Raw genomic sequence first — 27,232 nt, 5'->3', positions numbered from 1 at the left:
GCCTGAGCAAGAAAGGTCCCTTCCAACTTTATTATATTATTAATTAGCCGTTTAAACATCTGAGGAAAGGGAATCAAACCCTTCCTACAATTCGATCTTCCTGTCATTGACCAGGGCAAAGATATTTTTTTTAATAAAATGAGGACAATAGGTGAGAAGAAGCAATGTGCTTAACACAAAGATTAAAATGTAGCAGGAAGCAGCCAGTCTATTCAGGTGAACGTTCCTAAAATGAAGCCAGAGATTCTGCTAATTATTATTTTTTTTAAAAAAGGCCCTTTCCTCCCAAAGATTGCCACCTCCATCTACAATGTTAGTAAGTGGAAGTCGTGAACTCAGCAAGGTGACTGACCAGTTTGCTTTTGGCAACCCAGCTAATTTAGGGGAATCCAGCTAATTGCATTTGCCTACTAGTTTAAACTCCAAACACAACCTACCTTGATTCCAATGGCTTGATTGACACATATACCTGGAACACAAATTCAGCTCTTGTATGTCTTGACTCTCCTCTGATTTCAAAGATTACTATACCAGATGTGACAAATCTTAAGTGATACTTCTGCATCTGTGTTAAGTAATAGTATGCACAAGCACTGTACAAGTACATGCACGAGTATCTGGGATAGTGACAAACCTACTGCTTGACCATTTATTTGCTCAGGACTTTGAAGAAGACTAATGGCCCTTTCTTCCTTTGTCCCTTCTGAGGTTTGTTTTCTTTGCCATCATTGTTTTGCAGTCTTCTGCTATGTGTGCACGTTTTTTTTTTAAATTATCAATTGTGAACCCTCCACAATCATTGGAAGTTGGACAGCATAGAAATTTAATAAATTATTAATACAGGTAGTCCTCGGCTTACAACCATTCATTTAGTGACCAAAGTTACAACGGCCACTGAAAAAAATGACTCAAGAGTTTTTCACACTTAGGAGCGTTACAGCATTCCCCGCGATCAAAATTCTGACACTTGGCAACTGGCATGTATTTATGACTGTTGCATTGTCCCGGGGTCATGTGATCACCTTTTGCAACCTTCTGACAAGCAAAGTCAATGGGGGAGCCAGATTCATTTAACAACTGTGTTAACTAACTTAACAACTGCAGTGATTCACTTAAAACTGTGGCAAGAATGGTTGTAAATTGGGATAAAACTGACTTTACAACTGCCCTGCTTAGCAATGGAGATTTGGAGCTCAGTTGTGGTGGTTAAGTAGAGGACTACCCGTACTCAAAAGGTTGCTAGAAGCTCAAGAAATAATATAAATGTACACATGGCTTAGTTAGAAACAAGCTGGTCAGAAAGTAGTGCCAGAAAACACATTTACATTAGCGAGAGTGATTTCATTCTTTCCACTATCACTCAGGTAATAGTCCCATTCTTTTGGAAAACTCACATTTTCTTGGTCTTTCAATGGGTGTGCTTTGTTCAATATGACCTCTTAAATAAAATGTGTCTAAAATGGGGAAGAGTCAGCAACTAACATCCCTTAATTCAAATCTACCCCAAAATAATGTTATCTGGCTCACTAATTACTTTCTCCAGATGGGGAAAAAAACAAAAGAAAACAAAAACAGATGCAAATGAGAAAATTTGTCAGCAAGCTTTTTCAGCAAACCAATTTAGAAACTGAGAGACAAGAGCCTTCCAGATAAATTAGCTCTCCAGTCAATCCAGTTCAACATTTCTGAAAGTGTCAATTTAGACAAGGCTTTGTTTGACTAGCAAGTTAAGCTGCTGGCCTTCAGGACTAAGCTGTGATTTCAGAAGAATCACCATTTATCACTTTTACTGGAAAAATCTGATCTCTTAAAACCAGAGACTGTGAAGATATATTTATACTGGCATTAATAAAATACAATTCTATTATCAAACATTCACACATACACAACGTATATGAATCAGGAGGTATGATTCCAGTTTTCATCACTGAAGGGACACAGCAATTCTTCCACTCTGCAATTCTGACAAAATTAATGATTTTTATTTACATTTTTTTTGTTCCAAGATTACAACAGAAAACACGTTTAGTGAAATCTCCTATTAACAAAATGCACTGATTTTATTTGTAATGGTAGTAAAATGAAACAGACTGATAGTCTCTGGTTATGGCTGAGTGACTTTCATGAGCTGAAGCTAATGTGAAATCCCACGCTGACTGTGACAAGGTCTTCCAGCATTTTGGTTGCATCTTAGTGGCTTTCTCCTTTCTTTCCTACCACCTATGAAAGAGAAAGAGAAAGTTACCACTTGGAGAAAAGGCAGATAAAATAGATCCTCCTCTCATTCTAAAGAAACTACCTAGAAGTAACTGCAATGTCTTTCCCAACAGGCATTTTAACAAGAAATGGGAGCAGAAGTGGCAGAGGATTAAATGGAAGATCTTTTTAATTTTCAGCCAAGAAAGCATGGCCCAGTTCAAATGATAACAGGGATGCCAATCAGATCAAAACACTGACCTCCAGAGCTCAGTCTCGAGTGCTTATAGTTCAATGTGCATCACCTATTTTATTATTACGAAATAGCACAGAAACCCAGCATTACTATTTTTCTCCAATGGCTCCACAACCTTTCACCTTATGGTTAAATTGTACAGTAGGGATCTGCAACTTCTACAATAAGTTCATGAGGAAGAGGCATCTAAACCTCTGATAGATCAGTGTGCATTCACCAAAACGTTTCGGGTGACACGCCAGCATTTACTTACTATTCTCGAAAGCACTGCTCATTCCTGATTTGTGGAGGCTGTGTTAAAATGGGGTGTGCTCTCACATGGCCCCCAGAGTCTCCAAAAATTGTGTGAGAACTGGGTATTTTTTTTCAATTTTCAGAGGGGTTCTTAGTGCTCTCTGAGCTTGGTTGTTTTCTTAGAGACGTTTCATCACCCAAACTAGGTAACATCATCAGTGGCACCAACATTACCTAAACTAGGGCGTATCAGCAGCATCGATGATGTCACCCAATTCAGATCATGAAACGTCTGCAAGAAAACAAACCAAGCACTCCTCAGATCAACCCTGAATTATAAATATTCTCCTTTATCAGTTTTCAGAAGCTGCTCAGATCACAAAAGAGCATTCCCTGAAGCTGTTTGAAGAATGGAGGCCTTGTGCAATCGGGAGCTGCATCAGGAAGGCCAGAGGCCTTCAACAGAAAGAGAACACCGCCCGCCTGAAGTGTATGGCAAATGCTGGGGAGTGCTGGGCCGTGGGGCCAATCGCCCCATTCCCCAAGACTTGCAGTCCAGTGTAAGCTCACCATTTTGAGTAGCAGCAATGATTCTAGACCAGGGGTAGGCAACCTCGGCTCTTTTATGACTCGTGGACTTCAACTCCCAGAATTCCTGAGCCAGCATGGCTCAGCTTGGAAACCTCTCCCTTTCCCCTCAGCATGGCTGGCTCAGGAATTCTGGGAGTTGAAGTCCACGAGTCATAAGAGACAAGGTCGCCTACCACAATTGAACTGAAAATCTGCATGGCTAAACAAGGCAGTCAAGTGAGTTTTGCCCCATTTTACGACTTTTCCAGTGTTATTAAGTGAACCATTGAGGTGAATAATGTGGTTGTTAAGTGAGTTTAGCTTCCCCATTGACTTGGCCTATCAGAAGCTGGCTGGGAAGGTGATCATGTGATCCCAGGACAGTGAAACTGCCATAAGTACATGCCAGTTGCCAAGTGCCTGAATTCTGATCCTGCGACCACAGGGATGCTACAATGTGTGAAAAACAGTAATAAGTCGCCTTTTTCAATCTTGTGGTAACTTTGAACAGGCTCTAAATGACAACCACACTAAATGGGGGTGGGGAAGGGAGAGAAAACTGCATCACTTTTATCCGAGATGCATGTGACACACTAGAAGAGTCAAGTTTGGCATTTCCCACATTTTTGAGACACCGAGCTAAAAGGTTCACTATCACTGATCTACACCAAACCTAGTCACTTGATTCCTTCAACACAAGGCACACTTGGAATTTACCAGGCTGGTGGGTAAAGTCAAAGGCAAAACGAGTAGAATAGAAGCAAACATCACTTGCTGTTATTCTCGGCCCAGAAACTCTTATACACTTTCATGGATGTGGGATGTAGAGGTGGGGAAGGTAACTGAATCCCATGCAGGCTACTCTTGTTCTGCCCTTCGTGCTTATGTGGTCACTGGAAATTGTCTTAGCAGATCACTCTGAGGAACTATACTGGTCTTCTCCTGGTCTACTAATTCTGTCTACCTTCCATCATGTTCAGTGGGAGAAGAGAAATTGATAGGGTGCCCCAAACATTAATATCATAATCTCCCTACACAAAACACTGAACATTTAATGAGCCAGTTTCAATCACCATAACTTTGTGTAACATAATACTGAAATCTCAAAATAAAAACTGGTGACTGCTGAAGTGATATATCTACTAACTGGAACCAGCTTAAATAAAAATAACCAATCATAATCAATCAATCAATCAATCATCATTCTCTATATAAGCCATTTAAAAAAAGAAAAGGCTAATCTTTAGAATAGATATAATGGCATGCAGACATTGGCACTCAAAAATATTCAGACTAACAGAGAATTAAAATGTCATGTAACAGTACAGAAGGAAAACAAAAACAAGTTAAGATTTAATTAAGCATGTTATATAAAAAGCCAAATTAAACTGGACAGAAATGTGAAACAAACATTTATTCCTTGGCTTTGATTAAAGCATGGTACTCTGGTTTAGATTAAACAGATACAATCACAAATTAGACAATTATGATGTTAGCAGAGGTGCATCAATCACCCCTCCCCCGCATAAAAATAATCTATACCATTCAGAAGGGGAAATGCTCAAGTGGCCCATGTGTATTATCTGAAAAATTAAACATTTCAGGATTGATGTTTATCAATGCAATTAGATCTATCTGAAGAATTCTTAACCACAATAACTCATACCTATAATGCCAAAGAAAAAAAAAATAACTGCATTATTTTTTTATTCCTAATGCCTCATTATTTGGGCACATTTCTGTTTATGAATTGTGCAAATCCCATATAACATGTATGAATTAATCATTCAATAATTTCCCACTTTTTTTAAAGCGCTAGGTGGGAAATTGGCTAATCTGATCATTTTTAGGAATTAAAATTTGCTTTCAACCCGTGGCCCAAGTTGCAGTTTTTTTTGGCAGACTCCATTCAGTGATGGTGCATTGTCATTAAGCACCACAGAGCAGGCTGGATTTCTAAATGAATAATGAAAATTGACATAAGTGGAGACATTCAAATGATAATCATTATGCTGGGGAAGAAAGAAAGGTTTCTTATTTAGGCAGCAATTGCTCAAGCAATTTTTTAAAAATTTTTTAATTATCTTGTTGGAATCCATCTACCATGACTGAAAGCCCTTCCAAATTTCCAGGCATTTTAGGACTACAATTCTCAGAATATCCAGATAAGACCATCAGTGGTTTCATAGGTATGGTCCCAAACATATCTGAAAACTGAAAACATCTGACTGCTGGATGGCAACTTCCTATTCAACTACCCTCTGAGAGAACCACCAGGCTATATTGTAAGTTAAAACATCATATGAAATATTTTCCCACAGAAAGTAACAACAGAGATAAAAGTAAATTGATTGTCAGAGAAAATTACGGTCGGGGTTACAGGGTCTCAATCCAGACAATGTCTTGAAGGGCCCATAACTCAAAGTCACAGCCTGAGACACTCTCAAGTTCAGTGTCCCGCTCTCCAAAATAGCTCAGAGAATTGGCCAGTCAGATCTAACAAAACTGGACATTCTAGCTCAAATTAAGGCAGCTTCATATATGTTCTGGACCAGCAAAAAAAATGCTGTTCTATGTTTAACCTTGAGAAAGTTGAAAAAACCTTGCCCTACGAGGATCTGAAAGAACTTGGAAATCCTGTTAGGAAAGGCTTAGCTAGAGAACATTGGTGCACCCTTCAACTTCCATTATTCTCTGTGAGGACTGGCTCAGAAAATGCCAATATGGTGCAATCAAGTGAAATGTTGAAGCATTTAAGAGAAGAGGAAGGCATTTCAAAACCAAAACAGTGCGTTAAGAGAAGAATTTAAAAACCGCATGGTCAAAACAAAGATAAGTCCAGGAGAAAAGAATGAGGAAGGAAAGCCGTCCCAGAAGATGGTGAGCAGGAAGTGATGATACCAAAAGCAGTGGAACTGTGCAAATGAGGAGGCAGAGGGAGCAGACAAAAAGGAAAGAAAGCTCATTTAAGGACAAAAAATCTTCTGCATTTTTATTTCTTTGGGCCAGGGAAATGCTGAAAAATAATAAAATAGAGTGTTAACAATGAAGCAGAGAAAATAAGTAGCCAATGAACAGGGGGAAATGGGAGTGCCATGCCAAAGAGAGCTACCTGAATTTCACATGCATTAGCTCCCCAAACACCTTTCACCCCAAAGAGAGAGGCAGGAGTTTTACAATCCTTCCTCGTATGGACATTATTTCAATAATTATTTTTCATTAATAAATTTCGATTAGATTTTAATTTAATACGTTTAATTCAGAATTCAAAAAGTTAAGCAATGTATTAAGATGCATTTAATTATTATTTTTTATTGTCATAATTAAGAATCATTAATTTTAAAAGCCAAAGCTAAGGAGAAAACAATAAAAAGGGAGGCAAGGCAGGTCATTTATGAGACAAACTCTTTGCCCTCCCCAAATTTAAACTTGCACACAATGAGTAAAAAAAAACATGCAGTGAACAATAATTCCTAAACTGCATTTAATACTCTGGATGCAAGAGACGAGGAGCGAGTTAAATCTCAAGATATTATTGATATCTGATCTGTCTGCCAAGTGTTTCCAGAGCCACTCTCTCTTTTCTGTTATATTCACGAAAAGCACTATGGATGGTAGTAACAGATCAGCCAATGCCCAAGTTAGAGAGAATGGAAGAAATCTTCCTTGGCTATGGACCCATTCACGCTACAAGTCTTTAAAATGAGGCACAATTTACTGGAGATATTTTGGATTAAGTTTTCATCAAGTTTTTTACCCCCCGTGGATAGGGCTCGCAACTTGGGAGTCCTCCTAGATTCACGGCTTACCCTAGAAGACCATATAGTAGCCGTGACTAGGGGGGCTTTCGGCCAGGTTCACCTGGTGTACCAGTTGCGGCCCTATCTGGACCGGGATACCCTGTGTACGGTCACTCATGCGCTCGTGACCTCTCGCCTGGACTACTGCAATGCTCTTTACATGGGGCTCCCCTTGAAGACCACTCGGAGGCTCCAACTGGTACAGAATGCGGCCGCGAGAGTTGTCTTGGGAGTTTCCCGGTACTCCCATGTTACACCTTTGCTCCGCAAGCTGTATTGGTTACCAGTTGTCTTCCGGGTGAGATTCAAGGTTTTGGTTATGGTCTAAGTCCTTACATGGCATGGGTCCGGAGTACCTCGGGGACCACCTGCTGCCGGCGTCAACTTCCCTCCGCCCTGTGCGTTCCCACAGAGAGGGCCTCCTCAGGGTGCCTCCGGTCAGAGAATGTCGGCTGGTGGCCCCCAGGGGGAGGGCCTTCTCTGTGGGCGCTCCGGCTTTATGGAACCAACTGCCGATTGAGCTCCGGATGGCACCGGACCTTCACTCCTTCCGGCGCGGTCTGAAGACCCATTTATTTGAACAAGCTGGCCTGGCCTGATGGGGGACGTTAGGGTTTCTAATGGGTTTTTTATACTGTTATTATTTTTATCTGGACAATTGTTTAATTATCTTTTAATTTTTGTATTTTCTATTTATATATGCCCTGTCCACCGCCCTGAGTCCTTCGGGAAAAGGGCGGTATACAAATTTAATAAAATAATAAATAATAATAATAAATAACTAGTAACCCAGCAAGGAGTAAGAGGAATCTTCGTATATTTGGATTCACAGGAAAATATGACTTGTGATACACAGACATTTTTTTTTCCTTTCAGCTTTGCAAGTCACATATTCCAGTAAGAAAAGAGGTATTTAAAAGTAGATCCAGAAACCGCAGAATTAATGCAATCACCTCAAAAAGCCACAGTTGTATTTTCCACGCAGAATTTTGTTATACGGTAGCTTGAGGTTTGGCTAGCATTTCAAATTATGAAAGCAGCTAGAAGCATAATAGGTATTACAGGTGGTAGCAATGTACAACTTTGCTGATCAGGGAATCAACTACGGTACTGTATTTCAAAATACTCCAGAATGTTCTATTTCCCTCTGGACCTTGCTAAACTCATCTCTGAAGTATGCAGTTCTGGAGGTGTAGTTTGAGATGTTATACGCATAATATGCTGGACAAAACAAACCTGTTTCAGGGTTAGAATACCTTCAGAACATTTCAGAAGATTTATTTCTAGAATCTCCCCCCCCCCCCCCCGAATTGTTCCTGAATAGTACATACAATCCAGAGGTATTTTGCCCTGGTCCAAAGAGCAATGGAAGATTCTCAAGTCCCCCCTTAGTGGGATTTTGCTCATTCTAAGAGTTTAGCAGGTGAAGTTCTTCTGTCAAGTTAATAGACCTGAAAAGGGGTAGATATAGAATTTGCTAAGAGGGACTGAAAGGGTAAAAGGAAAATGAAAGTTGGACACTTTTTCTCCTCATCTAAAAACATGAGAATCTCATTCCTACAGCCCAGAATTAATGATTCAGTGATAGGGTGTTTTCTAAGGACTCTCATACTGAGATTTATAGAAAACTGTGGAACTAACAGACCAAAATAAATGAATGGCAGGTTGCCACACAGCCAAGGTATCTTGAACTGCAACTATGAGTGCAATCCTCATCTTGCATTCATGTTAGCTCTACTTGATAATTCTGTTATCTTAGAATTAGAGAAGGACAAGGCTAAGCTGGGGATCCAGTTTAGCCCTAGGAATTTCTCAATTGCTCTTTGTTTCCAAGCATCTTTCCTGCTGTTTAGTATGTACCACAAATTAAGAGGCATTTTTAATTATACCCTCCATCACATCATTAAAAGGGCTTTGGTAGAATTCTCAGCTACTTCTTTTTCAAAGCATTAGCCCTAAAGCTTCAGCTCCAGAGCTGCCTCGGCTAAGGATAGGCCTACAGGCTATGTAATAATCACTCTTGGTAGCAGCATCAACTGCTGTTGCTGCTATTCACCAAGAGAAGCAATTATAAGCAAGGAACTTTCAACGAAGGAAGCATCCTATCACTTCCAGCCTCTCTATCTTTCTAATGTGGATCAAAGAGAGCTAGCTACCTGTTGTTGTTTTTTAAAAAAAGGACTAAAAGGTATTGACTGGAGAAAGAAACATTGAAAGGGAAAAATCAGTCACAACAATTCTGACATTTGTAGATAAACATGTACGATCAAACTTAACCTTTGGAATAAGAAACAATGTGTACGTAAGCCTCAAACATTTCAGAATAAAGTCATCACACACCATGCATGTTTGTAAGGTTTAACTGTACTCTTTAAGTCAGAATTCCCAAAAGAATGATCGACTACTCCTGTTTTCTGCTTTCACTTCAGAAAGCTTATTGTTTAAGGCACTTTAATTACATACCGTATATACTTGAGTATAAGCCAACTCGAATATAAGCCGAGACCCCTAATTTTACCCCCCCAAAATGGGAAAAGTTGGTGACTCGAGTATAAGCCGAGGCTGGGAAATGCAGCAGCTCACCTTATGCTCCTCTCCAGAGATCTTCCCTCAGCAGCGGCCGGCAAAGTAGCTCGCACGCGAAACAAGCCCGGCAGAGGAGCCGGAGCGGCGAGCAGAGGCGCCCGGCCCAGATCCTGCAAGGCCCGGCCGAGACACGCCCCCAGCAGCGGAGCTGCTCCGGCTCCTCTGCCGGGCTTGTTTTGCATGTGAGCTACTTTGCCTGACGCTGAGAAGACCCGCTTGGGCACTCGGGTTGGTGTCAGTCTCCGCAGGCCCTTCTCGTTTCCAGGAACGTCAAGCGCGCTTGGCTCCCCACCCCCACGGCAGGGCAGGGCAGGGCAGAGACTTGCTCGCCCTTCTGACGGCCCTGAAGAGAAACGAAGGGCTTGCAAACTCCCCGCGAGAAGCTGGGCGAAGCGCGCGGCTGGGCGAGTGTGTGCCTGCGCACGTATTTACGAAAGAAACGCTCCGAGAGTTCTTCTTTCTCCGCCCCCTTGGGGGGAACTCTAGCGACTGCTGTAGCCGCGCTTCTCTTCTCGGCTCCAAAAATAGGGATTTCTACTCTCTCTCTCTCTCCCCTCCCCACCCCGCATTCTCCTGCCTCTTCGATTGCGACAATAAAAGGGCGAAGGGTGCGCTGGTTTCTTCCTCCTTCCTCCCCCCCTCCCCTCCCCTCCCCGATTGTCAGGTGAGGCAGCTGGAGGTCTGGCCGGGAGATTGTAGCCGTTTTGAAACGCCGCGGCTTGAAACGCCCGATCAGCTGATTTTCGGGTGGAAGAGCCGCGGCTTGAATCTGTTTGCATCTGCCTGAATTAGACCAAAACGGCCTGAATTTGACCAGAGTTGCTTTGTAATGGCTGGAGGAACTGCAGAGGAGGTCTTGCTGGGAGATTGTGGCCGTTTTGAAACGCCGCGGCTTGAAACGCCCGATCAGCTGATTTTCGGGGCGGAAAGAGCCACGGCTTGAATCTGCTTGTATTTGTTTGAACTTAACCAGAAACGGCTCGTAATGGCTGGAGGAACTGCGGAGGGAGTGAATGCTCCAGCCTGGAATATTTGGAAAGGCTGGGGGAACCGGATGAACTGCAGCTTAAGCGACTGTTGCCGGAGGAGCCATGGCTTGAAACGCCCCAGTTTTGGGGCAGCGTTTGCTTGTTCCAGGTAGAAAAAACGCTGTCGACCCCGGCATCTTTTGCGGGGAGGGGTGAGGTGGGGTGGGGTGGGGTGGAGGAAGCAGTTTGCGAAGCAGCCGAAATGGGGGTGTCAAGCCCTACGGGGACCAGGGGAGCACTTCCAACAATGCCCGCGCAGCACCGAAGGCCCATTGGCGCCCGCACCCCCCAACTGTTCGGCGGGCGAACGCCAGACCCGCTGCCGCACTTACAGCTGATCGGCGGCCGGAGGAGATTGCGAGCGGCTGCGGAGGTTCCGCGGCCGCATCAACAGCTGATCGGCGGCCGGAGGAGATTGTGGACGGGCGCAGAGGGTCCGCGTCAGCACAGACAGCTGATCGGCGGCTGAAGGAGACTGCGAGCGGCTGCAGAGGTTCCGCGGCCGCATCAACAGCTGATCGGCAGCCGGAGGAGATTGTGGACGGGCGCAGAGGGTCCGCGTCAGCACAGACAGCTGATTGGCGGCTGAAGGAGACTGCGAGCGGCTGCGGAGGTTCCGCGCCGGCACAAACAGCTAAGGGGCAGCCGGGGACGTCTACCGGTGGTCACGCAGCGCGATCAACTGAGCGGCAGCTAGAAACAGCCGCCGACGGTCACACGGGCCTCACGGGACTTTTCGGGTCCGATGGCGGCTTGGAGAGTGTGGGTGGCTGCTTCGCAGACCTTGCGGTTATGCAAGGTCTGCGAAGCAGCCACCCACACTCTCCAAGCCGCCATCGGACCAGAAAAGTCCCGTGAGGCCCGTGCGACCGTCGGCGGCTGTTTCTAGCTGCCGCTCAGTTGATCGCGCTGCGTGACCACCGGTAGATGTCCCCGGCTGCCCCTTAGCTGTTTGTGCCGGCGCGGAACCTCCGCAGCCGCTCGCAGTCTCCTTCAGCCGCCGATCAGCTGTCTGTGCTGAAGCAGACCCTCTGCGCCCGTCCACAATCTCCTCCGGCCGCCGATCAGCTGTTGATGTGGCCGCGGAACCTCCGCAGCCGCTCGCAATCTCCTCCGGCCGCCGATCAGCTGTAAGTGCGGCAGCGGGTCTGGCGTTCGCCCGCCGAACAGTTGGGGGGTGCGGGTGCCAATGGGCCTTCGGTGCTGCGTGGGCATTGTTGGAAGTGCTCCCCTGGTCCCCGTAGGGCTTGACACCCCCATTTCGGCTGCTTCGCAAACTGCTTCCTCCACCCCACCCCACCCCACCTCACCCCTCCCCGCAAAAGATGCCGGGGTCGACAGCGTTTTTTCTACCCGGAACAAGCAAACATGCAGGCAACCCTGCACTATTCAGCTCAGTGAAGTCACGCTTGAAACGGCTTGAAATGCCCGATCAGCTGATTTTCGGGGCGGAAAGCATGCGGTGTTGTTGTGTTTTTTTTTCCTCCACCCGAAAGTGAACGGCAGCTTTCCGTACTAGTGTATTTGTACTGCTGCGAGTGACAACTGACAAAGCTTGCCGGTGTGATCTTGATTTTGGAACTGATGAAGTCTGTTAACTAATTGATTGGCACTCCGGTCGCTCATCGCCGTGAAACTAGACCTTGTCTTTGGGGTTTTTTTTTTTTACTTTGGGCTGATCAAATGGAATAAATGGAATAAATAAAAACACTGGCATGTCAAGACACCAGCACAAAGACCAAGGTACAAGCAGCTCTCCTTCAGTCATTATTGAAACATTTGATCAGCCCAACTTCTTCTTCTTCTTATTATTATTATTAAATCTGTTTTTTAACCAAGCGTGACTTCACTGAGCTGAATAGTGCAGGGTTGTCTGCGTGTTTGCTTGTTCCGGGTAGAAAAAACGCTGTCGACCCGGCATCTTTTGCGGGGAGGGGTGAGGTGGGGTGGGGTGGGGTGGAGGAAGCAGTTTGCGAAGCAGCCGAAATGGGGGTATATAGAGGATGGGAGGTTCCCACCGAGAGAGCCAGCAGAGTTGTTGTCGAAGCACGTCACACGCCTTTCCAACCACCAGAGAAGGGAGGAATAAGAAAGAAACACACACACACACACACACACACACACACACACCAGGAAATCGAGGGAGCTTGCGTAAGATCTGAAGGAGACACGATCGTGGGAAAGGCACCGAGCGTGCCATGGAAAAAAAAGAAAGGGTGGACTTGGGCTCGGCTGGTTTCGCAACAGGAAATGGGAAATCCCCGCAAAAGATGCCGGGGTTGACAGCTTTTTTTCTACCCGGAACAAGCAAACGCTGCCCCAAAACTGGGGCGTTTCAAGCCATGGCTCCTCCGGCAACAGTCGCTTAAGCTGCAGTTCATCCGGTTCCCCCAGCCTTTCCAAATATTCCAGGCTGGAGCATTCACTCCCTCCGCAGTTCCTCCAGCCATTACAAGCCGTTTCTGGTTAAGTTCAAACAAATACAAGCAGATTCAAGCCGTGGCTCTTTCCGCCCCGAAAATCAGCTGATCGGGCGTTTCAAGCCGCGGCGTTTCAAAACGGCCACAATCTCCCGGCCAGACCTCCAGCTGCCTCACCTGACAATCGGGGAGGGGAGGGGAGGGGGGGAGGAAGAAACCAGCGCACCCTTCGCCCTTTTATTGTCGCAATCGAAGAGGCAGGAGAATGCGGGGTGGGGAGGGGAGAGAGAGAGAGAGAGAGAGAGTAGAAATCCTTATTTTCGGAGCCGAGAAGAGAAGCGCGGCTACAGCAGTCGCTAGAGTTCCCCCCAAGGGGGCGGAGAAAGAAGAGCATTCACTCCCTCTGCAGTTCCTCCAGCCATTACGAGCCGTTTCTGGTTAAGTTCAAACAAATACAAGCAGATTCAAGCCGTGGCTCTTTCCGCCCCGAAAATCAGCTGATCGGGCGTTTCAAGCCGCGGCGTTTCAAAACGGCTACAATCTCCCGGCCAGACCTCCAGCTGCCTCACCTGACAATCGGGGAGGGGAGGGGAGGGGGGGAGGAAGGAGGAAGAAACCAGCGCACCCTTCGCCCTTTTATTGTCGCAATCGAAGAGGCAGGAGAATGCGGGGTGGGGAGGGGAGAGAGAGAGAGAGAGAGAGTAGAAATCCCTATTTTTGGAGCCGAGAAGAGAAGCGCGGCTACAGCAGTCGCTAGAGTTCCCCCCAAGGGGGCGGAGAAAGAAGAACTCTCGGAGCGTTTCTTTCGTAAATACGTGCGCAGGCACACACTCGCCCAGCCGCGCGCTTCGCCCAGCTTCTCGCGGGGAGTTTGCAAGCCCTTCGTTTCTCTTCAGGGCCGTCAGAAGGGCGAGCAAGTCTCTGCCCTGCCCTGCCCTGCCGTGGGGGTGGGGAGCCAAGTGCGCTTGACGTTCCTGGAAACGAGAAGGGCCTGCGGAGACTGACACCAACCCGAGTGCCCAAGCGGGTCTTCTCAGCGTCAGGCAAAGTAGCTCACATGCAAAACAAGCCCGGCAGAGGAGCCGGAGCAGCTCCGCTGCTGGGCGCGTGTCTCGGCCGGGCCTTGCAGGATCTGGGCCGGGCGCCTCTGCTCGCCGCTCCGGCTCCTCTGCCAGGCTTGTTTCCCATGTGATTCCGGGCCAGGTGCTGCTGAGGGCGAGCAGAGGCGCCCGGGCGACCCCAGCAGCGTCAGGCAAAGTAGCTCGGCCGCGCGCAAGTCCTCGGTAAGTTCTTTTTTTTTTTTGTTGACTGGAGTATAAGCCGAAGTGGATTTTTTCAGCCCAAAAAGTGGGCTGAAAAATTCGGCTTATACTCAAGTATATACGGTAGTCAACAAACACCCATTTACATTATTGTGTTAATCCAGAATTATTATTTATTTATTTTTTAAAAAGCAGGCTCTCTGCTAGATGATGATATTGCTGATTCCTTCTAGGGCCATGCGGTTAGGTGCGTTCTGCTGGTTAATATGCTTATATTATGAGTTGGATTGAGTTTAGGGACTTGGATATTTAGTTTTCTTAATTATTGTTTTGTGATTTTAACCTATTTGGTCCAATGTCACTTTTGGAAAATGGAAGGCCTTAACAAATTGTTTACATAAAACAAACGGTGGTTTCACTTTACAACTAAGAATCCAGTATCAAAGCCAGTTTTACTGTTCCAAAGAGGTCAGATTCATTTTATAGAAGTATTTTTTTTGTAATCGGATAAAAAAAAATCAAGAAACTATGCACTGAAGGCTGTGAGAGTGATTATGCAGAAGTAAAGAATCAGTGAGAATAAAGAATATGTTATTTTTTCAATGGGTTTCCTGGTTCCTTACATGCTTTCCTCACATTCATTTTGGCCTTTTAGGGGTAAATAACCAATCATGGAAATCTTTGGCTTAAGCAGTCATTATAAGCTTTGTAGAGCAACCATGCATTCTCTGGCTCTTTAAGAATAAAGACACCAAAGAAACAAATTCAACTTTTCTTTTTTGAAAACACTGCCAGTTATTTTTGAATATATGTATAAGATTCACACAATAGTCAAGAAATAATTGTTTTGTGTTTGGAAGCCAAATTTGAACTTACCCGCTTGAAATCGTTCATGTTTGTTGCTTGAACTGGTGTTCCAATAAACGTGAAATACGCAATTCTTGTTGTTTCTTCATCACCTTGATTAGACTGGACAAATAACTAAAAGGGAAGAGATGAGTCCTGAGTTACATATGTTACACCTCTCCTCCGTGCGCTGCACTGGCTTCCGGTTGCCTTCCGAGTGAAATTCAAGGTGCTAACAATGACATACAAAGCCCTACATGGCATGGGTCCGGACTACCTACGGGAGCACCTTCTGCCAATGTCAACACCCCACCGTCCTGTGCGCTCCCATAGAGAAGGCCTCCTCAGGGTGCCACCGCTCAAGGAATGTCGGCTGGTGGCCCCCAGGGGGAGGGCATTCTCGGTGGGTGCGCCAGCCCTCTGGAACTGCTTGCCAACTGAAATCCGGATGGCCCCCGACCTCCGCACCTTCCGGCGCGACTTAAAAACTTACCTGTTCCAGCAGTCCGGCCTGGCCTGATAGCTCTAATTGGGGTCCCAGTTTGTTTTGACTATTGTTTTTCAGTATTGTTTCAATCTGTATACCTACCTTACTCTGTACACCGCCCTGAGTCCCTCGGGAGAAGGGCGGTTTATAAAAACAAACAAACAAATAAATAAATAAATATGTAAAAGCGACATCCATCCATGAAAGATAGGTAAAATGAGGACCCAGATTGTTGGGGGCAATTAAGCTGACTTTGTAATAATGCCGCTTGGGGTGTGTGTGTGAAAGCCCTAATAAGCAGGCATATACATAGAATGAAGGCTACTGCTAAGCTTGTAAACCGCCCTGAGTCTTCGGAGAAGGGCGGGATATAAATGGAATAAAAATAAAAATAAATAAATAAATAAATAAAGAGCCAAGCTCAAAGGAAATGAGTTAAAACCACGGAATACTAAAATAACTCAATTTTAAGCCTGCAGAACATAATCGGTGGGACTCAAGCTTGCCGGCAGCTAATTTTGAATGTGAATTCTAGGATGCCAGTGCAGGCTTCAAACTACAGGATTGTTCAACTTGGCACAACTGTGTTACTGGGAAGGAAGTCAAGTCTTTGTACTCACAGTTACACTGTTAACATTCTGAAATTTTACATAGCGAAGTTGAATTATGCTGTCTTCTTTAATATCATCTGGTGTTAGTTCCAAAGCCTGAGTGGGTTCGCTTCTTTCTGCCTCTTCAAAATCCATTGATCGAGGAAGATTGATAAATATTTTTATATATTTTGGACCCTGACCTATAATAAAAACATAATCCTTTTCAGAAACCTAGATTAATTCAAATTATCTTGACAGAAAAACGTAACACCTCATGAGATCTCCTACACTGAACATGACGAGGTGGTTTTGAGCATTGTACGTGAGCCAGAGCTTATGTGAGTATTAAAATGGTTTCTAAGTTCAGACACTTTTGTGTTTGAAATAGGATATTTTGGGAAATTTTATTCCGAAAGGATTTTTTTTAAAAAAAATCAAACATCTTGTATAACTCTACTGACAAACCATTAAGCTCAACCTAAATGTGAAAGGTAAATACCACTATCAAGGTAAAATCTGGTTTCATTTACATGATTGCTCTTATGGTTTAATTATTTAATGAGAACTGCACATTATGTTGTGTACTCAAAGGCAAAGTGACACTAAAAATGATATGGTGCCATTACAAGACAAATTTATCTATGTGACTTTGGAACACAATTGCTTTAAGCAGGGCTGAATAGTTTGTTTTGCCAAGTTCTACCTGCATTGATTATATTTTCAATTAATTTGTTCTAACTCTTATCCTGCAATGTGGAGATCTAGACAGAACCAAAACAGAGAACAGAAAAACCTGTAGCTTATCTTTGTATTACTAAAATCAACATAGAATTAAAAACAGTACCAGTGGAACTTCTTCTTGAGGAATAACTTTTTTTTTACTTACCATTATCAGGCCCTTGACATTTCATAGAATAAAGCTTGACCGGTTGATTAAAAGCTACTGTTATAAGCAACTGTGGAGGAAAGGGGAAAAAAAGATTGATAACAGAAAGCCAAAATGTATGGTAGACAACACACTGCTGCACAAATTTTGAGTTACTTGTTCCCTTAGGTCTATTTCCAAATCAGAACCAAGAATAGGTGATCTGAATAAGCACACAAATGAAAACACTTGCTCTATTGAAAAATAAATGATTATTGTCCAGACATCCTAATTATTTTTTGAAAGTTGTAATACCTGCTCATCACAGTCTGATTCCAAGAAGGTAGAGTCTTTACGTAAACAATTATCAAATCCATGTTCATCACTTTCATTAAGACACTCACATCCAGCTTTATTAACAAATGGCATCAAGTCCATCTGGAAGGAAAGGATAGTAGCTTTCATTACTTGGCTGTTCTGCATAAGGTACTACCTAGAGCAGTGTTTCTCAACTTTAGCCCCTTGAAGATGTGTGGACTTCAACTTCCAGAATTCCCCAGCTATCATATGCTGGCTAGGGAATTCTGGGAGTTGAAGTCCACACATCTTCAAGGGGCCATGGCTGAAAAACACAGACCTAGATGTTCTTAAAACAATAATTGGTTAATAAAGTTGTAAATAAATTTGATTCCCCCCCCCAAATGCAATAAATAAGAGTCAACAGGGAGAAAAACCCTATTTATTTAGCTGAACACACAAACTTCCTGCTATTCTGGAGCTGTCCATTTGTGGCAGGCAATTTTAAAATCTTGTAACAGGTGGAAGTAGTTGCCTGTTGTCAAATCAAAACTGCTAAACAGCACATGTGGTAAACTATTAGCATGAGTTATTTACATTCACACTAGATGCAAGGAAGACGGTGGTAACAGGCAACATTTGCAAATTGAACTGGTGCAAATTCAAGTGGCCTATATTCATGGGAGTTATTTACATAAGAAAGATTCATTTGGAAAGGTAATCTGGGATATATTTACATTACAGAATTTGTCTCCATTTAGCTGTGAATTTCAAGTACTTAACATCTCAAAAGAGATGCAGGGTTCTGTTTTGGTTTTTTTTTGGTTTTGCATTTAATGTAATTCTAGGTTTCTTTGCAAATACCAACCTTCAGCAACATGCAATGGATTGCATTTGCTAATGCAGAAAAACAAACCCACAAGGCACTGCAGTTGCAAAGAGCCCACCTACTGACCTCCTGCCCAGTCAGCAAATCTATTAGTATTTGGGGCAAGAGGCAAAAAATGAAGCCCTTTTAAGGGGAATATAATATCAAACACTGCTTAGAAATTGTAATGAAACTGACAGCTCTAGTTGAGTGTTTTGTCACATTAAGGTTCTCATTTACACACATGTGTCATTCTTGCTGTCAAACAAGATCGTGATTTGCAACATTCAGGAGCCCAGAGGTAAGACTTGAATAAGGAAAACATGATAAGCATTTGCTGGGAGTGATTACCTCTCAGCCCTGGAGCAAATTCTAAAGATGGAATTTGACAAAAACAATATAAAAATCCTGTATAAATTCTCCCATTTCTGGATTCGTGGGATTGATGAGTAAGAATTACAATAGAGTAAGGATTTCTTCAACTTCGGTACAGATGATAGATACCCCTCTTCCCTGATCAGGATTATATCTGCACTAACATTTCTGCCAAGCTATGACGGCTCTTTCCTTTTACAGAAAAAACCCACAAAAGATTTGCATCTTTTAAAAATCAGAATGAGATGTTCCATTTAACTGCTATATGGCTCATAACAATAAGGCCTAATATGGTTTCCTTGGTCTGGGTTTGGTATAGGAACAAATGATAATTGATGCATGTATAATTATTGATGAGGTCTTTAGGCCGCTGAATATGTAAATTCACTATTATTGAATAATAGATTGTTAAGGTGGATTGATCTCGATCCTGTAGACTACTTGAGACATGTGGCAGAATTCAAATCAGCTCTCTTCCAGACAAGCCACACACCATGTCACCTGTACAGGTAGTCCTTGACCTGCAAACACAATTGAGTCCAATATTTTGTTGCTTAAGCAAGACAGTTGTTAAATGAGCTTTGTCTCATTTTATGACCTCTCTTGCCACAGTTGTGAAGTGAATCACTGCAGTTAAGTTAGTAATATGGTGGTTAAGAGAATCTAGCTTCTCTACTGACTTTGCTTGTCAGAAGGTTGCAAAAGGTGATCACGGGACCCTGGGACCACCGTAAGTACATGTCAGTTGCATGTACTGAATTTTAATCATGTGACCGTGGGGAATGCTGCAACGATTATAGGTGCGAAAAACTGTCATAAGTCACTTTTTTCAAGTTCCATTGGAACTTTGAACAGTCACTAAAAGAATGGCTGTAAGTCGAGGACTACGTGTACCAAAAATTGTTCTCCTCTTCTACTTTGTGAGGATAGCCAACCTTCTCCAGGGAATTTCCTTTCAGGAGATTTATACGGTAGTCATATTCCTTCCATTCCTTTATGAATAAGTGTTTAGCTAAGCCACCATCTGTTCAGTTTATAGTAATATATCCTGAATGGTCGGAAAGCTATTATAAAAATAAAGCATGCACTTCAGCATCCTTAAGCATTGCTCACTTGAGCATGGTTATGTTGGCAGTTGAATGAGGGAAAAACTTGTCCAACAATTGGCATTCGGAGGGAAAGAATGACACAGCTTTCAAATATTCCTTGTGTGTTTTAGAAAAAATGCAAAATAGATCAATTGAAGAATCCCAATGAGGATTCTAGCTCATGCTTTGCTTCTATATTATCCTATATAATAGCTTTGCTTCTATATTATTTTTAAAAAATTTGTTCAACAGTTTTCATGTCCAGGTGACTAATAATCATTTCCACTACTGTATTCTTCTGCCTGCTTCTCATTGTTGAGATGAGCAGCATATAAATTTGATAAATAAGTAACAATCCCATTCACTCTGAGTCAGTGTAAGCTTTAAGCACTTTTAACTTCATCCAGTGTCATCTGTAACTATTACAAACCATAACGATGGCAAAAGATATTGAGTTGGGCACTTCAAGGAGAACCACATTATCAGAGGACATACAGTCCACTGGAAATAAATTCCTCTCTGGACTTCCAACAGAATTATAAGGAGTATGCTAACTGCTTTCAGGATGCCAAGATACATCAAGGAGACAGTGCCCCAAATTTAACAAAAAAAATTTAATAAAAAATAAACAAATTGCCTCCTCCCCCTCAAAAAAAGAACAACTTAACCCTGTAAATATTTAAGGGTTAATGCTACCAAACAGATTTTTGGGTGAATTAGTCTTTCGCAAGAATTTCTATAGATCCAATTCTCAATAAAATGGGGTTATTATCCCATCAATCTTGCAGGCCATAAAAGCAAAAGCTGTATATTCAGAGAAAATCATTGAAAGAAATACCAGCAAAGAATGGTATATAGATCAGGCCATACATACATACATACATAACTTTCTGCATTTCTGATTGCAGTTGATGATGTTGTATTGGAGACTGTTTTGAAAATGTTCTAATTTTTCTGAAATTGCTTTTAGCAATGGAGAGAAAAATCCCAGGAACCTTTGAAGTTGGAAAAACAGCACCTGTTTGTATAACAAACATCGCACCACAGGCCAAACGTTGTTATGTAGAGTACCATATCAGTCGATTAAAATAAGGTTCAAATAAGATGCACATACGTATCCCTTTGGAATATCGGCATCCTCGTTGATTCCAGGATCGTTTTCTAGATGCTGTTTGATTTTCTCTTCCAATCCCACAGCATCTGCACCTTGATACTGATCAATTCGCACTTTGTTCCGGAAGAAAAGAAATGTCGGAGTTGCTGATATATTGTTAGTGGCAGCTGTCCCCTAACATTGAGAAAACCAGTAATTAGCACAGCACAGAAACATTTTAAAAGGCAGCTGGAGGCTAGGAGGGGGGGGGGAGCTTGGCCCAGCTGCAGCTGGTGTACCAATTGTGACCCTACCTGCAGCAGGAGGCCCTCGCCACAGTCATTTGCACACTTATTACTCTCTTGGATCAGTGCAGTGTGCTCTACGAGGACCGACTTTGAAGAGCACTTGGAAACGGTAATTGGTACAAAATAAACTGGCTGGCACATTAGCAATTCAAAGTGCATTTATTATTATTTTTTTCTAAGTTATCAAGATGGCAACAAAATCTAATACTCTTCTTTCCTCCTATTTTCCCCACAAAACAAGCTCTGAGAGAGAGAGACTGACCCAAGGTCACCCAGCCAACTTTCATGCCTATGTCGGGACTAGAACTCACGAGTCTCCCAGTTTCTAGCCTGGTGCTTAAGCACTAGACCAGGGGTAGGCAACCTCGGTTCTTTTATGACTCATGGACTTCAACTCCCAGAATTCTTGAGTCAGCTATGCTGACTCAAGAATTCTGGGAGTTGAAGTCCATGAGTCATAAAAGAGCCGAGGTTGCCTACCCCGGCACTAGACCAAAGTGACTTCTTATAGCACTTATCCCACAATTGCTGCACTGGTTACCAATTAGTTTCCATGTTTCCAGACACAGTTCGGAGTGCTGACTGTAACCTATAAAGCCCAATATGGTCTGACACTGAGGAACTTAGCAATAGCCCTTAAGACTTATATACCACTCATACTGCTTTACAACCCTCTCTGAGCAGTTTACAAATGTCAGCATATTGCCCCTATCAATTAGCAACCTCGGAAGGATGGAAGGCTGCGTCAACCTTGAGCCAGTCAGAGTCGAACATCTCGCCATGGGCAGAGTTAAGCCCGCAATATTGCATTCTAATTGCTATGCCACCAGGGTCTTAACAGGAACTTAAAAAGGATCACCTTCTCCACATAGACAGACTTGCCAAACTTGCCCTGTGCACCCCAGGAAGGTGGGTGGTTTAGGATCACTAGCAATATTTTGTGGTTCAGTTCCCACATTACAAAATTGTTTCATTTTGGAATATAATATAATCCCATTATTTGGACACAGTACTCTACTACAGAGGTTAAAAGACTAAATACATTCATTTCTGACTGCAAACTGTTGTGTTCTTAAATGTGATTAACTGTGATTACTCTTAACTAGGTTTTGTCAAGTTGGCCTGTTTAAATAAAACTAAGAGATTCCACACAACAGTTAACGGAATAGCTTGCAAGCTTATGGTGGCAGCAAGGATGAGTTAGACCAGGCATGTCAAACTGCCGGCCTGTGGGCCGGACACGTCATCCCAAAACCGCACCCACCCCATTGCCGGCAATGGGGAAAAAGTTGCGATATGTTGCGTAACGTTGCAAGTTTGATGTGCCTGAGTTAGACAATTTATTGTAGAAATTTTACCCAACAATACATGGACCGTTGGATAGTTAATATATTTTTAAAGAGTTTTATCAATAATAAGCCATGACTGACTTCCTGATATATATAAATCTATAGTCTTTCATTATGGTAATTATGCTTATTGAAGTCAGTGGATTTCTAAATGAAATTTATTTATTGTTTCTAAATCTGTGACAGTTGTTCATTCATAATCAGCCAAATACACATACATAGCACTACATACCTGGCACTGATGTACATCAACTTCCAAAAATGTTGCTTGGGGATATTTATTGCTCAGAGCATTGAAAACAGGAGCTACCCTCAAACAAGGACCACAGCTGCCAAGGGAAAAGAAAAAAGAAAAGAAAACACACAACTGAACAACACTATTTGTCATTTAAGTAGCTACAGTCACCCTAGAGATTCAGTTGAAAATACAAACTATAACAAAGAATAAATGGAAGAGGAAGACTGATACGGGAAAAAGCATTTCTTCACTGCCATGTCCTTCACAACATATATAAAGCTGAAAAAAAATCTAGAGGCATCACCAAGCTCAGTTGAAGGAAAATAGAATATACAAACTGTTTTCTCCCTTCTCTGACTACTATTTTATTACAGCTGAGGCTAAGGCAGGGGTGGGCAACTATGGTCCCTTTACGATCTGTGGACTTCAACTCTCGGAATTCCTTAGCCGGCCAACGCAATCCTGTGCTAAACACTTCATTTTTCCTAGATTCCCAAAAAGCAGTTTGCACCATAAAAAAAAAATACTCTGGGAACTAATAGGGAGGAGTCATCTTCATTCACTTTCTCCCACACAAACTATCTATACATAACTGTCTTTTATTCCTCTGGAATGACCTCCTCTTCACCTGAGAATCCAGGCTACACTCCACCACAATATTACTTGCCATCATTTTATAGTTGTGCTCCTGTGTCAAATGCCCCTAACCACTTTAAACACTTACAATCTTTATTTGCTAAGATTCAGCCTATGACTCTGAATTAAGTTTTGTTACACGGTCATCCCACAAATAATCACTCTCCATTTTCAGAAATATATCTCAGGCACTGTTTAAAGGACACTTCAACAAAGTACTACTGTAACAAATTGCAATAAAGGTAGTGCTTGACTTACAGCCATTCATTCTGTGACCATTCAGTTATAAAAGCACTGAAAAAAGTGACTTATGACCGTTTTTCACACTTACAACTGTTGCAGCATCCCCATGGTCACATGGTCAAAATTTGGGCGCTTGGCAACTGGCATGGATAGTTGCACTGTTCTGGGGTCATGTAATCACCGTTTGTAACCTCCCCAGCCGGCTTCCGATAAGCAAAGTTCAACGTGGGAAGCCGGCTGGGAAGCTTACAACACTTAACAACTGCATGATTCACTTAAACAACTGCAGTGATTTAACACTTAACAACTGTGACAAAAAAGGTCGCAAAATGGGGCAAAAGTCACTTGACAGCTGCTTTGCATAGCAACAGAAATTTTGGGTACAATTGTGGTAGTAAGTAGAGGACCACCTGTACATTTATAGCTATTTACTTACTTTTTTAAATCAGAATACAACTGGCAGTGAAAAATAAGATGGCAAATTTCAGTGAAGAACTGGTCATTTAAAAAGGAAGCGATGCTAAGTTGTATGCCTAGCTCAATAACAACATAGGTATTTGAACAAGTTCACTAAAGGAAAAAAAAATGAAGCTAGATTTTAAACTAAGAGAATCTGTACAATGCATATAGGCACTGAAACACAAAAACAAAGATTAGTTTTAAATACGGTTCTATTCTAGAACAGTTTCTAATTCCAAATAATGCAGAACAGCAAGTTTGACAAGTCTAGAGTTGACTCTTCAACAGACCACAAGATAAGTCAACCCTTCAGATGCACCAAATTATCTTCTCCTACTGCAATTGCTCAATTGTGTCTTGTCTGTAACACAATGGTTCAAAGACTATAAAAAATACCTAAATCAGGGGTCTTCAAACTTGGCCCTTTTATGACTTGTGGACTTCAACTCCCAAAATTCCTCAGCCAGCATGCCTGGCTGGGGAATTCTGGGAGTTGAAGTCCACAAGTAATAAAAAAGCCAGGTTTGAAGACCCCTGACCTAAATGAACAAAGAATACAGATAGTCCTCGATTTACAACTATTTGTTTAGTGACCAAACTTACAATGGCACTGAAAAAAGTGACTTATGTCTGGTCTTCATACTTATGACCGTCGCAGCATCTCTACTTAAGAGTGGTGGTCACTTTCCTCAATAAATAAACAAGTACAGTATAGTGTTTTTGGCTCACTTGTTTGATTCTCTTTATCTAGTTTTAGGATCTGTGTGGAGAACAGATCACGTTTTAGGGGATATTTACGCAAAAATATTGAAAACTCAAAAAGCTTTCACAAAATTTTAAGCACTGTTGTACCCCTAGTTGTACCTCTTAATTTTCTTTAACCTCATGGTTCAGTCTGCATAACCCTACAGGAATTTGTTTTTCTCAATAATTTATGAACTATGTTTTATCATTTGACACAAAAAAACTGGACCCATCACTTGGCTTTACTTTTCACATCCCAAGATTATTTCATACTGTGAACCTTTCCGCTAGTCAGTCTCTTGACACCCAGTATTCATATTTTCTTTCCTACATAGTTTGAAATGGGCATTCACCCGTTTCCTTTATTTATTGAATACAAAGTATCTGCCAAATATCTAATTCAGGGGTGTCAAACTCAATTTCATTGAGGGCCGCATCAGCATTGCGGTTGCCCTCAGGGGGCCGGGTGGGTATGGCCTGGGTGGGCGTGGCCTACTGGGTGGGCGTGGCTAGAGTGCGTGTGGCCTACTGGGTGGGCGTCACCAACTCTACATCGTTTGCATCAAGGGTGCCTATGGGGGCCTGGGCAGGAGTGGGACAGATCTGAGGGTCTCTGGCAGAAGGAGGGTCTCTGGGCCAGGGCCAAGGCAGTGGGGGCCGTTCCCTCACTGTTTCCAGGATGGCTTCGCAGGCCACATGAAATCACTTTGTGGGCTGGATCTGGCCCCCGGGCCTTGTGTTTGACATGTCTGATCTAATTAATTGTTCACTTTTCTAACTTCTTTGGCCCCTGGCCTTTTCTTTTTATTCATTACTCACCTTTGCTTAGCTTTTGTAAGGTTCTTTATGTCTTAGCTTCTCTATGACCCACAACATGTTTCTATGTAGGTATCCTCAAGTCTTTCTTCCCCTTACAGAAGCTGAATAGCAATTCAGTTCCTTGAGTAACTGCACATTCTAAGAGACTATTATGAAATTGAACACACAGGTGGTCCCTTATGATAGGGAGGTGAATACAGTTCAGAGTTATCACAGTGTTAGAAAGGATACTTTATGGCCCATAGTGCACTTCTGGCTGTCATAAAATGCTGTGCCCCCCTTCCTGACACATGACCCCATTTCAGACAACCGGCTCATTTTTACCACATGTGGTAGGATCCTGCAGCCCTGGGACCGTGATTTGCAACATTTAATAAATAAATCATTATTTTTCTGGAGGGAGAGGGAACCACCCATTTGGGAAAATGGCTTCACACTTACAACTGAGTAATTTGCTTAGGGACAGTGTGATTCACACTTACAACCACATGTTTTGCTTAATATCTGCTGTAAAAACGATCATAAAATTGGGTCTGGTCATGTATGTGCCTCGATTTATAACCAAAAACCCAGTCCCAATTTCGGTTGTAAATCAAGAACCATCTGTATATCACAACATCAAAAACATTACAGAAAGATAGACCTATCTGAACCTGTGACCATTAGTCACAAGTTATGACTGAGACCAGAAAAACAAACAAGCTTAGAAGATAGGCAAGATTTTTAAAAATCTTATGAAAAATTAAGGAGACTGCAAGGAATTATAGCTCACCTGTATACAAATCATGTTTTATATCATTGTTCTAAGCTCCACACCATCAAACGAAGGAATACAAGAATTCTGCTTGATTAGACTGAAGGAACAGGCAGGTGCCTTCCAGATGTTTTGGATAACTTCTCTAAAATCCAACCACACAGCCCATGTTTTAAAATTCTGGGCATTTCATCAAAAACACTCGTCAGAAACCAAATTATCAACCCCCTATTATTCTGTATCCAACAGCAGTCAATTGTATTTTAACTTGTGCTGTCCATATCTTGCCTTTCATCCAGGAAATTTAAAGGATCGACTGAGATTCTTAGGCAGGCCACAAAAAATGCAATAATGTTAATAGCCCCTACTTGCTGCTTATTTTCAGCAACTGGTTTTCAAAGAACCCACCATCTAAACAAAAATTTACTGAGATGCTATGGCCAAAATCCACCAGCACAACTTCCTCCAACACGAATGTATCTGAATCTCTTCCAAAATGCTTTCAGCCAGCAATCAACACTATACTTTTAAAAAACGACAGCAGAGATTGTTATTAATCAGTTATGCCTGAAGTACAAGATCTCTTAAGTTCAACTGAACTGCAGCCAAAATATTCATTGATGGTTCACCAAGTTTGTGAGAAAACCCTGGCAGTGCCCAATAACCTCAGAAAAAAGGCATGGCAAGATGTGTTCACTGATATCATTTAGGCCAATGATTGTAAATTGTAAAGTCGCTGATGATTCCCATTTTCTTTTATATTTTATATTCTTTTATATTTTATTTCATTTATTTCATTTCATTTATTTGATTTCTAT

At 42.6% G+C, this 27,232-nt stretch overlaps 1 protein-coding gene across 1 annotated transcript in view; it reads right to left on the bottom strand.

Annotated features, from left to right (window-relative positions):
• Nucleotides 1–1,960: 1,960 nt before the first annotated feature.
• TXNL1 (thioredoxin like 1) overlaps nucleotides 1,961–27,232 on the bottom strand; it is a 32,127-nt gene continuing 6,855 nt past the window's right edge. The window contains exons 2-8 of the mRNA XM_083354808.1: nucleotides 22,754–22,850; nucleotides 20,886–21,059; nucleotides 17,459–17,581; nucleotides 17,165–17,234; nucleotides 16,306–16,478; nucleotides 15,229–15,333; nucleotides 1,961–2,220 (exon numbers count right to left, since the gene is read on the bottom strand). Coding sequence (XP_083210934.1) covers nucleotides 2,191–2,220; nucleotides 15,229–15,333; nucleotides 16,306–16,478; nucleotides 17,165–17,234; nucleotides 17,459–17,581; nucleotides 20,886–21,059; nucleotides 22,754–22,850 — 772 coding nt within the window. The 3' untranslated portion in view covers nucleotides 1,961–2,190. The remainder of the gene's footprint in view (nucleotides 2,221–15,228; nucleotides 15,334–16,305; nucleotides 16,479–17,164; nucleotides 17,235–17,458; nucleotides 17,582–20,885; nucleotides 21,060–22,753; nucleotides 22,851–27,232) is intronic.

The sequence above is a fragment of the Vipera ursinii genome (assembly GCF_947247035.1).
Source record: "Vipera ursinii genome assembly, chromosome: 2".
Lineage (NCBI taxonomy): Eukaryota > Metazoa > Chordata > Lepidosauria > Squamata > Viperidae > Vipera > Vipera ursinii.
The sequence above is the reverse complement of the archived record's forward strand: the minus strand, read 5'-3'. Positions and strand labels throughout refer to the sequence as shown.